General features: G+C 40.2%; 1 protein-coding gene across 3 annotated transcripts in view; it reads right to left on the bottom strand.

Annotated features, from left to right (window-relative positions):
- The window catches only part of dac (dachshund), a 113,818-nt gene extending 105,251 nt beyond the window's left edge, over nucleotides 1-8,567 (bottom strand). For all 3 annotated transcript variants that reach the window (XM_067767235.1, XM_067767236.1, XM_067767237.1), the window contains exon 1: nucleotides 7,214-8,567. In XM_067767235.1, the coding sequence (XP_067623336.1) occupies nucleotides 7,214-8,364 (1,151 nt within the window). In that variant the 5' untranslated portion in view covers nucleotides 8,365-8,567. The remainder of the gene's footprint in view (nucleotides 1-7,213) is intronic.
- Between the last annotated feature and the right edge of the window lie 5,635 nt (nucleotides 8,568-14,202).

Raw genomic sequence — 14,202 nt, 5'->3', positions numbered from 1 at the left:
CGGGAAGGTATCGAACCCAATCCGGGTCCGTCTCCTGACCCCGGTCATGAGAAATGGTTTTGCTGCATCTGCCAGAAAAGAATCTTTTTAGGACGGTCATACTCTGTTCAGTGTGTCTCGTGCAAGGGATGGTTGCATCGGACAGGTTGTTCTGGGCTTGATCCCAAAACCCGACGTCCACGTAACTTTTATAAATCTTTTGTGGCTCCTTGCTGCTCACGCCCAAGGGCGTCCCGTAGTCTACGCCTAAGCGTATCCCCACTACCTTCCAGCAGCTTCGCTGCTCAGCAAGCCACAACAAGTACCCGCTGCTGCTCGCGCCCCACGGCGCCAACAACTCAAACAGCTGATACCACTCATAACTACTACCTTCGTCTTCTTCTCCCCCCCCCCCCCCTCTTTTCTGGCAGCAATCGTGCAGGTCAGGGAAACAGACTCTTAGAGTCCCTGCCTCCGTTTGCACCGTCTGCCAGCACAGAATATATAGGTTTGCGACATCCGCTCAATGCAGCTCCTGCCTTGGGTGGTGCCACTTTCCTAGATGTTCTGGTCTCCGTGACGGCAACCCCTCGACGGGTTTCATCGCGCCATGTTGCCAGGTCGCAAACCCAAATCATCCGGGTACCCCAATGCTTGCCCAAGGGCGCCCAGTCCCAAGGCCACAACAGCAATTGGGTCCTGGCCTTCCACAACCTAGGCATAGTCACCCCTCACTTACCCCTAGAGTGGCGGCGTCACCCCTCATGCACTTCAGAATTCTGCAGTTCAACTGTAATGGACTAACTGGGAAGATTACGGAGATAGTGGATTTCATGAAGCGGCACAACATCCGCATTGCTGCGATTCAAGAGACTAAACTCACAGCAAGATCTGCATTGCAGACCTGCTCTGGTTATAATGTCCACAGGAAAGACCGCGAGAGCGGAAATGGAGGCGGCCTCGCGTTTATTATACACCACTCTGTGCAATATCATATATTTGATCCTGGCATCGACCGCAGTGACAATGTCTTAGAACGTCAAGGCCTATCTGTCCGGTCAGGCGATGCAAATCTAGAAATCATCAACATCTACATCCCTCCTGTCACCTGTTGCCCCAGTGGATACCGCCCTAATATCGAGGCCTTACTCACTGGCAACAATCGCATTATCTTAGGCGATTTCAATGCCCATCACGACCTATGGCATTCAAACTTGCGGGCGGACAGTAGGGGTGAGATGTTGGCGGATCAAATAGACGAAACGACGTTCTGCACAATAAACGGAGACGCCCCCACTCGTATGGTAGGAAGCTGTCATAGCTCGCCAGATATCTCAATCGTAAGCGCAGAACTCTTAAACTGCGTCAACTGGCAGCCGATGGTAACATTGGCATCCGACCACGTGCCCATACTTATTTCGTTCGAGCGTACCGCCGACTTCATCGTCACCGAAAAACGCACTTTCATAAACTTCAAAAAAGGAAAGTGGGAAGAAGTGGAGAGCTTTGCTGCCCTCCCTATCCCGACTGATGCCCGCCAAGGGGAGCGTGCCTTCCGTAAGGTCATTGAATCCGCCTCGGCACATTTCATTCCCGCCGGGAGAATTCCCGAAATCCGGCCCCACTTCCCGGCGGAGGCCGCGAGCTTAGCGAGGGAACGCGACCTTATAAGACAGCTTGATCCAGGCGACCCCCAAATAAGGGATATAAACCAACGCATCAGATTGCTTGTGGACGAACACAAGCGGGCGAAATGGGAAGAGCACCTAAGAGGTTGTAACCTCTCTACCGGTGTAGGTAAACTTTGGTCCACCGTAAAGTCCCTATCGAATCCGACTAAGCACAAAGACAAAGTTTCCATCGCCTTTGGCGATAAGGTGCTGTCGGATGCGAAAAAATGCGCGAGCGCTTTCTGCCGACAATATATAATGCATTCTACGGTCGACAAAGATAGACGGAGGGCCAACAGACACGCACATAAACACAAATTCAGCGCGTCACCAATCAACATCACCGCTAAAGAGGTTGAGGACGCCATTGGTCGCGCTAAATCATCCAAAGCAGTGGGCCCAGACGGCATAGCCATGCCGATGCTTAAAAGCCTAGGGAAAGAGGGTTTCAAATATTTAGCGCATGTCTTCAACCTGTCTCTTTCCACCTTTGTCATACCCGAGAAATGGAAATGGCCAAGGTGGTCCCGCTACTAAAGCCTGGGAAACCAGCTAACGTAGGTGAGTCATATCGTCCGATATCTCTCCTATCGCCAGTGGCAAAGACGCTTGAAGCCATTTTGCTCCCTTATTTCCAAGCACATTTGCAGCTAGCCCCTCTTCAGCATGGCTTCAGAAAACTCCATAGCACTACCTCCGCGCTAAATGTCATTAGCACCCAGATAAATTGCGGTTTGAATCAATATCCCCACCATAGAACAGTACTCGTAGCGTTAGACCTATCAAAAGCTTTTGATACGGTCAACCATGGCTCATTACTGCAAGACCTGGAAGGGTCCACCCTTCCCCCATGTCTTAAAAGTTGGACCGCAAATTATCTGGGTGGTCGGCAGGCATCGGTGCAATTCAGAAACGAAACATCAAAACAAAGGAGAATTAAACAAGGGGTGCCACAGGGTGGTGTCCTATCCCCGCTTTTGTTTAATTTCTACATATCTAAGCTACCTTCACCACCGGAAGGAGTCACAATCGTTTCCTACGCCGATGACTGCACAATAATGGCCACAGGCCCAGGCCCAAAGATCGATGAGCTATGCAATAAAATAAACGGCTATCTCCCTGATCTCTCCAGTTTTTTCGCCTCGCGAAACCTGGCATTGTCACCGACTAAATCTTCCGCGACCTTGTTTACAACATGGACGCCCCAAATGTCGACCATATTGAACATCCACGTCGATGGCACTACGCTACCGACTGTCCTACACCCCAAAATCTTGGGTGTGACGTTTGATCAGGATCTACATTTTGGTGCGCACGCAACCGCAATTGTTCCAAGAATTCAGAGCCGTAATAAAATCCCCAAATCTCTTGCTGGCAGTACCTGGGGAAAAGATAAAGAAACGCTCTTGACCACATACAAAGCAATTAGCCAGCCGATTACGTGCTACGCGTCACCCATATGGTCGCCAAGCCTAAAAACCACCCACTGGAAGAAACTACATGCCTGCCAAAATATTGCTCTCAGAATCGCCACGGGCTGTCTTCTTATGTCCCCAGAACACCATCTGCATAATGAGGCGAGAATACTCCCCATCAGGGAGAGAAATGAGATGCTGACCAAACAGTTTCTGTTGAATACCCAGAAACCTGGGCATCCCAACAGACATCTGATTGACGAACCAGCACCGCCTAGGGGCCTAAGGAGTCATCTCCGTAAGCATTTTGAGGAAATACGGCACCTGAGAACCCAGCCGTATGAAGCGGAAAAACACAAGCAGGTCCTTGGTGAACTCCATAGACAGGCGTCGGACCTTTATGTCGGGAATTGCCCGGTGAATCCAGTACTTGAAGAAAAATATCCAGAACTCGCAGAAGAGGAACGCATACTCCCCAGGGAAACGCGTGTCACTCTTGCTCAACTTCGTTCTGGATACTGTAACAGGTTAAACTCTTACCTATCCAGAATCAACCCCGACATACAAAATGTATGCCCTGCTTGCTATGTGTCCCCACATGACACCAACCATCTCTTTAATTGTAATGTGGAACCAACGCCTCTAACACCCCTTTCCTTATGGTCCACCCCTGTTGAAACGGCAAGTTTCCTTGGACTCCCGTTAGAGGATATTGATGACAATTTGTGATCGGTCGCGGCTATTAGGTGGGGCGAGCATTGCTACAACAACAACAACAACAACAATGTTGGACAAAGTAATCCACTTTTGTGGACTATTGGTCTAACGAAACATATAAGACATTGCGCTTTGATTCAAGCACTCACTTTTGCCTGACAGTTACGCGGTATATATAGCGGTCGTCATTATAGGTTCAGCTCCTTTCTCCCGGACTATGACTATACTTCAAAATATTGACTTAAAGTATACAAGTTTTGGCTCATTCCTCCGCCATTATTTAACACTTGCAACTCTTCAAGAGCGGAGTAGGTTAGTCCATAGTATTTTAAGCGAACTTTGGTATCAATAAGAAAATAATGGAGACCGACGAGTGGTATTTCGAAATTGTGCTGACCACTCATAGCTCTACTTGTCCTGCTTTTGTAAGACTCAAGTAATTAGTAACATAGGGTGTTGTCACAAAGTACAACTTCTTCGCATAAGTGAGAACCACCATTCCAGGGACAGCTGCCATTTTGTCATACATATTCCTGCATAAATAACGGGGAGATAATAATAGGGGTTCACTAGAAGATATTTTTATCATTAATTTCAAAGTCCCGGAATAGTAGAAAACAGCAAATTAATATTCATTTGAATAATTTAAAATCGGTCCCACTAATTCCCCTTTTTAAGAGCAAAACGAGGATTACACTGGAGAAAAAATTATGGTAAATAAAAGAGCAAACAGCAAATTTGAGGTCAAGTCACTTCTAAAAAATTTTTTGTTTTTAGACGGTAATTTTTTCCAGCTCCCAAAAATCCCGAGAGCAAAAAATCCTTAATATTATAATTCCTATTATGTGCTAGCTTATGCCCGTGGGTTTTACCCCACGTTTCTATAAAAATTTGCAAGCTACGCGTAAGTGGCCATGGGTAAACATGAGTTGGTAAGATTGACTTCTGCTACAGCTAATGACTGTTGCTGTATGATATAATCATATTTGCAACAGGATTCCCCTCGCGTAGGTGAGGTTGACAATTGAGTTGCAGAAGCTCTGAAGCTATAAAGGTTTTTTTGCGGTCACAAAACCCTTGATTCGCAGCTATTGATAGCCCTTGAGCTTCATTGATAGGGATAGGAAATTTGAGGCATTTAAAATTGAAAAGACAAATCTATCGATATCAATGGAATCCTTGGTTTTAAATTTTTCTATTTTCGAAATTTTCCGATAAAATGATTTGCTTCAATGACATTCGTAAAAGTTTTGTGATGAAAAGCCTTGTCACACTACATAAGCGTGGAGAATCGAAATAACGAAGCATAAATATTATGATATTATGGGCCTTTTTTAAGGATCAATCGATGAGAAGAAATTTCTGATGGCTCAAAAGAGCTAATAAACTCATTTTAAGGTGCCTAAAATGCCTTTTCTCAAAGCCATTTATAGTTTGTAAAGATAGATTCAATAATTGGGAGAAACATTATTAAAGTTTCAGGTGATGTCATAATTTCTCAAAAACTTGCAGGAAAAGAAATCAAATCTGTTAGTAAAGAAATAGGAATTTTGCCATAATTAATTTCAAGAAGTTGTTTAGCAAAAGCTGCTGCTGAAGTATTTTCGCCAAAATTCCCTCACATATCTCTAAAGGAGTGAAAATTTTGTACGTAAAGGCGTCTATAGACGAAAAAGCACGCATTTACTTCAACAAAAATAACAAACCTAAAGATAACATAAAAGAATACTAAAGGAATAACAGCCAAACCCAACTCTGCAAGAAACTTTACGTATTGAAATAAACTAAGTTTTGAGGCAGCCATAGTTCTGAAAGTCACGTGCGTAAAGCTGGCAGACCCAAGTGCTCAAAAGCAAGTCTAAGTTGATTGAAAATTAAATGCATTTTAGGTGCTATTTGGGGCCACAAAAGATAATTTAGGTGCTCATTTGGTTTTCGAGATATTCGCAAAAAAGTGTGGGTCTGCTAGCTTGACGTCAAGCCACATCCAAAAGGAATAACAGCTAAACGACTCTGTAGTCAAACTTTAGCTGTAATAATAACCTAAGTTTGCACGGCAGCCATAGTTCTGATAAATCCCATTTGTAGGGAAGGTGCCCCTTTTCCCCAATTCCACATTTTACTGGAGGTGTTAGGACTTAACCTCATATAGCTCCTTACCAATTTTCATTATCCTACCATTACTACATCCAGAGATATGCAGTATTATAAACTCCTTTTATATGGGAGGTGCCACGCCCCCTTCTCCCCCAGCCCACATTTTCTTGGGCGTGTTAGGGATTGCCCTCATATAACACCTTACCGAATTCCAATGATCTAGCGTGAATACCTTCAGAGTTATGTAGTACCAAATATTCATTTTGCATGGGAGGTGCCACGCCCCTTTTACATATCGATATTATTTTTAGCCTATGATCATCCTTGGAAGGTTTCTAGTGGGTTGTACAAATTTGGTTGTGATCGGTGGATCCGTTTAGGACGCAACCCGATCTATACCTATATACATACATACATATATAATTTGAATTTATATATATAGAGATATACATGTTTTTACACACATAGATTTGTATTATTACTGAATAAAAATTAAACATATCTTCTTTTTCTTCTTGTAGCAGTGCTTTACCCCATCCAATACATGCGATCACTCACAAATCGTTGTTGTTGTTGTTGTAGCGATAAGGACACACCCCGAAGGCATTGGGGAGTGTTATCGAGTTGATGGTCCTTTGCCGGATGCAGGTCCGGTACGTTCGGGTACCAAGCTCGACCATGTCGGGAACGATTTTTTATGGACACATGCGATCTTCTAGGCCATACCGCCCTCTCACCCCCTAGATCCATGAGGAGTTCGGGGCACCAGAGTCTCGGCTGTTAATGAAACAGGATTCGGCACGGATAAGTGAGGTTGACAATTGGGTTTGGAGAAGCTATATATTGCGCTGGCAATCTGAAAAGGTTGCGGTACACAACCCCTTGAATCTGGTATTTTATTCGCCTCTTACGACAGGCTTACCTACCGCGGGTATATTCTAACCCCCTAACTCGCTGGGGGGACTCACAAATGGTCATTTATATACTCTAACAAAAGTCCAACGAAGCTCGCAGTTTCGACTGGGTTTGACCAATGAGGCGTTGGTTCCACATCATAAATTAAAAGACGGTTTATCACAGTGACGCCATGAAAATTTTTTAAATTTGGGCTAAAAAACCTTTTTCGTATAAAGCTTAAAATCGAATCATGAAATAAATATATGGTTCTACTTAAGGGTTATCAATGACCAGATAGAAACTGTTTTGTGCATTGTAGTTCACCTAATTCTCAACGATCACTTCAATTCAAATTTGGTATTCAACTAATTTAAGTAGTTCAATGGTATAGGTACAATTACCAACGATATTTCCTTACTTACAACTATTCCCACCTACCTGGCAGTTGTGCAATCTCTGTACAGCACATCAAAGTCCTTGCAGGATAGCAGCTTACATCTATTGACCCCCGGTTGTATGGCGCCCAAACCGCGTAATATTCTCACTTGTTCCACATTACACACCAGCGGTACAATATCGAGTCGTTTCAGTTTCGTATACACAGTATGTAAACCGCCCACCAAATGCTTAAGAAATAATTCAAAAGCTTGTGGCAGGCATAGCATTGTGTCACCGCTAATAATAAAAGCAGCCACTTTTTGACCACGGTATTCCACCAGCTTGCATTCGTTGGCGCTGGGATCTGAAGTGGAAATAGGTGGCGGACTATTGTAGGAACGTGGTGGCACATGATGATGTGCTGCGGCCATTAGTTCCAGAGGCGAGGCATGATGCATCATTTGCAGTGAGTTAAGCAAACCCAATGAATGAGGCGGTAGACCATGTGGCATACGTGGTGGTAAACCGGCTGGTAAACCATTCGGTGTAGGCACACCCGTCACATGTGGCGGCGGACTTAGTTGGTGATGTTGTTGTTGCATTTGTTGCATCATCGTATGATTAAGCGATGTTACCGGACTAACAGTGTTAGGATGGCGTGTAGGTGAACTTGCTGGTGAGCAACTGGAACCACGTCCCGTATGTGACATGCGTCCACCATTCGAGGGACGATCATCACCAATACTGCCGCTTAATGAGCCACCACCACTACCACCTGGACCACTACCACCGCGACTGCTTTGACCATCACGTGAACCATTTTGTTGTTGTTGATGCTGTTGTTGTTGTTGATGTTGCTGTTGTTGATGTTGTTGCTGCTGATGATGCATCAGCAGTGCTGTCGGATTCATGCTGTGTGCCAACAATATACTGTTGTTATTGTTATTATTATGATGATAACTTGGACTTAATTTGTGATGTGGACTATTATTGTTATTGTTGTTAATAAGATTGCTGTTATTATTATGATTATTGTTTGTAAGATTGGTTGCCACTGAAATGGTGTTCATTGCTTTAGCATTCGAAACCGGTGTTGGGGAACGTTCGCGCTTTACAATCGCTAATACGGCGCCATGTAGCGCTGTGGAAGTTGAAGAAGCAGCACTGTGTTCACTTGTAATTGAGTGGGCATCAGTGCTGGCAGAATCCATGCTTTGTCACATACAATATTGTTTTTTTTTTTTTGTTTTTTTGGTTTTAGAGATCACTTGTGTTGTTGTGCTTTATAAAACATTCACTATTACGCACATTTGAAATTGCTTTTATTGAATCTTTTTAATGAACATTTATTTTATTCACATTTTTTTCACTGTTCTTCTTGTTTATGCATTTTTTGAGTTTACGTTTTTGCTCTGTTTTGATTGTTGTCGATAACTTTATAAATAATATAAAATAAATATGTTTTTTTATTGAAATTTGTTTTTTCTTGTTATATATTTAAACAAATATCGCATTTATACTAGCAACGGAAAACAATTTCTTTGCATAATAGGCCTGAATATTGATATTTTTTTTTGTGCCAACGACCATCGCAGATTCTCGATACTGAATATATAATATGGGGTTAATATTTTCCAAACTGAAAGCCCAGTAGTACCAAATAAAAACTAAAAAGTATAGAAAACCTTATTTTTTAATGCCTTAACAAACTCATTCGTCGAATTAAAGATCTCTATATCGAAAGTACGTATACTTCCAGTATGTATGTTTTAGTTAGGTTTTATTTTTTGTTCGGTAAAATAAGCAGAGAGTTAATTTAAGTCAAAGTCTGGTCCTTGTGATCTGAAAATTCTACAAATCTGAAAGTTTGCTTGATCTTGATTTGAGTAGTCCATTCTAAATAAGTGCCCATATCATTCTCAATACAAAATTTGTGTTTCCTTCTTTAGTATTTTCTATACACCAACGACCAACGTTTTAAACACAAAGTGATCATGTCTCTCGACCGCCGTGGTGTGACATTAGCGTGCTACGCCAGCCAAACCGCAGATCCTGGGTTCACGCCCCGGACAAAACAACATCAAAATTTTAGAAACAAGTTTTTTCAATTAGAATAACAATCTTCTAGGTAGGGTCGCCCCTCGTCAGTGTTTGGCAAGCACTCCGAGTGTATTTCTGCCATGAAAAGCTCTTAATGAAAACTCATCTGCCTTGCAGATGCCATTCGGAGTCGGCATAGAACAAGGAGGTCCCGTCCCGCCAATTCGTAGGAAAAACCAATAGGAGCACGACTCAAATTGGAAGAGAAGCTCGGCCTAAAATCTCTTCGGAGGTTATCGCGCTTTACATTTTTGATCATGTCTCAATATCAAGGTATATTTCTATTACCAGTTTTTTTTTTATAAATATCGTTAGATAAATTTACTTTTAGAGGGCAACTATAACGAAACCTCTGGATATTTTTGCAATGAAAATGGCTAGAAATTTTAGTTTAACTTTTAAACTTAACCTCATTTAACTACTGGGTTTCCCAAGCGCTTTATGTATACAAGCAATTTATATCAGATGAATGTAAAAGTCGTTCGTAGCCTTCGATTTCGTGAAATAAGGGCCAATCTCGGTGTTTTATTTTCCATTTTTAACTGCTATTTGGGCCAAGCTTCTGTGAGCGATGTTGATTTACATTTTAATCTCCAGATGTTTAAAATCTATAGGTTTCATCCTTCTTGTATGAAAGGGAACTCTCCCCACTAGCATTAAACATCACAATTAAAAACTATTTGATATGGATATACATACTGAATAATGACTACGGTTTCCCTGGTAATGCACAGACTAAGTCGAAAAAAAGTTTGCCCCTAAACTTGAAGGCGGTCTTGAGAGACTTTCGGTAAAATTAAAAAAAATATTTATTGATCCGACTTGTTGAACTCTCATCTCCTTATTTTTGTCTTGGGGATACCTTTAATTACTTTTCAGGTCTGTTTAAGCAGTGAAGTCGCTTTCTTATAGTTTTGCCTGCTAAACTTGTTGTAACCGCTTAAGGTATGAAAACGGCTACTCAAAAACGATTACAGAGCTTTAAGGGACGTTAGAAGAAATTATAGAGCTTTTCAAGATAAAACTTATGATAGGTCTATCAATTTTAAAAATCGGAAATCGAATAAGCAAGTGGCAATAAAATTCAATTTCAGCTGTATTTGCAAGGATAAAAAAAAATACTGCCGATATTCTCCGAAAATAAACTTCAAAATTGCTCGGACTTTTGCTATTTTTTTATTTTATATGGGAACCAACCCACTATTGCACAGCATCGTACAACTAACGTCCCTACATAAGCTCCACAAAAAAATAGTCAAGAATGAGGCACACCGAAATTTTAGGCCAAGCTTCTCTTCCAATTTGCGACGTGCTCCTTTTAATTTATCCTAAAAATTGGCGGGATGGGACCTACTTGCTTTATGCCGACTCAGAACGGCAGATGAGTTTACACTGAGAGCTTTTAGTGGCAGAAATACACTCGTAGTGCTTGCCAAACACTGCCGAGGGCGACCCCGCTTAGAAAAGTTTTCTTCTAATTGAAAAACCTTGTTTCTAAGATTTTGATGTTGCTTTGCCTGGCGCGTGAACCCAGAATCTTCGGTGTGGTAGACGGAGCATGCTACCGTCACACCACGGCTCGCTTCGCACAGTGTAACGAGTGCGATTAATGCGTAATAGAATCTATGGACAATAAAAAATTGATTTTAGTTATAAACGAAAAACAAAATCCAAATTTTACTTTTTTAAAGTTAAATATTTTTACAAAACTTTTTCTTAACGACGTCGATCCTTGCAGTTCCAAGCGGAACTTTTTGTGATAGGTATTTCATTCTTTTTGGCCTCTGAAATACGTTTTAAATTTCAAGCCACTATCTCTCAGGGAGTGGCATAAAAAGCGATTGAAAGATTCAAAATCTTATATGATTTTTTTAATTATTTCGATTCATGCGCCATCTAGAGGAAATTTTTCTTTTCTTTTCACTGTCTTAGTCCTTTAAACTAAGTGCGAGGTGTTAAATTGTGTATAAAGTTGAAACTATTTCAAAAATTTATCGCAAGATTCCATTATATCCCCACAGTTTTTTAAAATACTTAGATCCAAATATCTCGGTCACAGCTCCATGTATTAGAAGTTCTTATCCTAGGTATTACATTTTAATGGAACTCTTAGCAATATTCAAAGTTTGAAGTTACTCAAAAATGGATTGCAAGGTTCCCCAATCTCGTACTGAAATTCGCGAACAAACATGAAGCGGAATTAAAGAGGAGATTATTCCTTCACAAATTTTCAGAGCCTCCTTTCGAATTTGCTAACTGAAAATGTTGTTAATTCTAGCTGACATTTTCATCTACCAACGTTATTAAACAATTCCACGTTCACACAGTTTGGCCTTTCCCGAAGGTATGAAATATTTAAAAAAAAAATATTTTATTACTGCAGTTTGAATGTAGTTTAAAAGGATAATTATTACCACAAAATAAGTAATTTTTTCTCGTGTTAGTCAAAATTCCTATTATTTAAGATAATTCAATTAATTCAGTGAGTGACAGTAAACCTGAATGCCTTTATGCAATTTTTGGTATTATATAGTGGTGACTGTGACGCGAAGTGTCACGGCGTCATACATAATATGGTCCTAAATTTCGTTAAGCGTGGTATCCACATCATAAGAAAACGCTCTAGAAAAATTTCGTATATATTTGTTTTGTGAAAAATAGTAGTAGCCAAGTAATTTTGATATTTCCTTTATCTCGCTTTGTTCTTTAAGAATCAGCGTCACTGCCCTGCAAGGCACGAAATTCGGATTCAGCAATGCATTGGAAGAAAATTTGTTAAAATTAACATATTCGAAGAGAAAATGCACTTCAGTTAAAAAGAATAAACTAAACAAGAGGAAACAAAAATTTTGTCTCAAATAGAATTGCGAATTCCATTCAACAAACTCATATATACAGGTACTTTTATCCCTGGTATTTAGCCCACTGTGTTCTGACAGGGTCGTTGCTCAGGATATAATGAGACGCACAGATATTTCTTACGGAATCCAGGGCTCCGCTGTTCATGTTCGTTAAAGAGATTTTTAAAGACAAGTTGCAGAAAGTATATGAGTTTTCTTGAGAGGTGGCTACTAAACAATTTCACTTTTACGCTGTTTTGCCTTTCACTGGCGGTATGCAAAATTAACAAACAAAAAAAATATTTGCACTGCAGTTGGAATGTGAGTTAAAATTTCGTTAGCCAGAAAATAAATCTGACTACAAGTGTTTTTCATACTATATTTACTCTTATTTATTTTAATTTTAGGTTAAGATATACTAACAAATCTTTTGATAAATGGCAGCTTTTTAAATTTTCCAGTTCACTTATGGTTACTAGAAAACTTTACCGTTAATGTGATGTGAAAACTTTTTAAAAATATTCTTATTTTTCAATCCTCACAGTACACAATTCAATAGTATTGACTATTCACCATTCATTTCATTTTACAACATTTAACTAAGAACATTCAACTTTGTATAATTGTTTGATTTTTTCAAAGTAAACTGGATTTTAATTTCCGGAATAACTACCAACCGCACGAAACACACAAACAAATCCAATCATAACCAACTTCCGCATTTAACTACCATACCGACGGCGTGTCACTGCGCATATGAGAGAAATAAATGATTGTTGCAGACAGTCACAGAAATACACGTTGAATAATGCGAATATACGATTGCAATTCCGATTCAAATTCACACTCGTACAAATTTTGTAAATACACATCCGGCGCACCGCCCAAATATAAAATCGGCAAACAGTCACAATCACACAGAGCGCCAACAAAAGTAATTGAATGATATTGTTGGGGCAACACGCGATTATACATACACACACACACCCACACAGATATCCATACATACATTCACAAAACAGAGAGCAGAGACAAACAATTACATTACGTATACAAACGCAATTGCAGAAGGAATCGAAACGGATCAGAAAAGAAAAAAGGAAATGATATAAAAAAATACGACAACTTCAAACAACAACGTCAATGAAAAATGCGCAGCGACGACGTTGACAACGATGGCGGTGCAGCAAAATTGGCAGTGACGCCAGCAGCGGAAACAGCCGTAGCATCAGCAGCAAGGAACACATGAAATGACATTCAGCTGGAGATGCGTCGGAAATGAGAGAAATGTGTGTTTGTTGTGCGGCTGCCGAAACGATTCAATTCGTGTTGATGCTTTTATTTTTAATTTTATTTATTTTGCTTGAATCGAAACGTATTGGCAGTTGAATTGTTTTGTTTATTTGAAGAGGGGAAGTTGATGCGGTTGTATGTATGCATAAATGTATGTACATACATATATAGCTAATTCTTTTGCTCTTTGTGATTTAAATGTTAGGGTTGGTGTTGAGTATTAATAATTTTATGTAGCGAGTTTGGGGTTGATTTCGATATTGTATTTACAATTGAAATTAAAGCACATATGCATCTACGTTCATATATGTATTTATGAAAGAAAAAGGTTTGAGTATTGTATTTTAGGTTTTTTTGTGGTGCTCTCTACATGACGACGGCTATGAAAGGGACCTCTTAAGGACGAAAAACGCTTGGTATTGGTTGCGAAAGCAACTCCCTATTCTACGTTTTGGTTTGCAATAGCCGTCGGGTTGTTTTCGTTTCAGCTAGTTAAGCGACTTTTATGTGGTTTTCAAATAATCATCATACTTTTAAACAAATTTTGTAAGGGATCGTAGCTTTTGTGACTTTTAAATTAGAAGTTACAATTTAAAACTATTATTTCAAAAATCATGTTAACCCATACAATTATGAATTTAAAAAAATGGAGACTATGTATGTTTAAACTAGAATCTGGAATTTACATAGTTTCGCAGGTGTAAATGATCAAGTAAAGTAAATTTTAATAATTGTTTGTATACAGCAAGAAATATGTGATCCGCATCTTGAAATTTGTATTGCTTCCATGATCTTTGCTAAAGTTAGTAAGCACAC

Source organism: Eurosta solidaginis, chromosome 2 (genome assembly GCF_040869045.1).
Source record: "Eurosta solidaginis isolate ZX-2024a chromosome 2, ASM4086904v1, whole genome shotgun sequence".
In the NCBI taxonomy this organism is placed as follows: Eukaryota; Metazoa; Arthropoda; class Insecta; order Diptera; family Tephritidae; genus Eurosta; species Eurosta solidaginis.
Note: the sequence above shows the minus strand (reverse complement) of the source record. Positions and strands in the feature narration are given on the sequence as shown.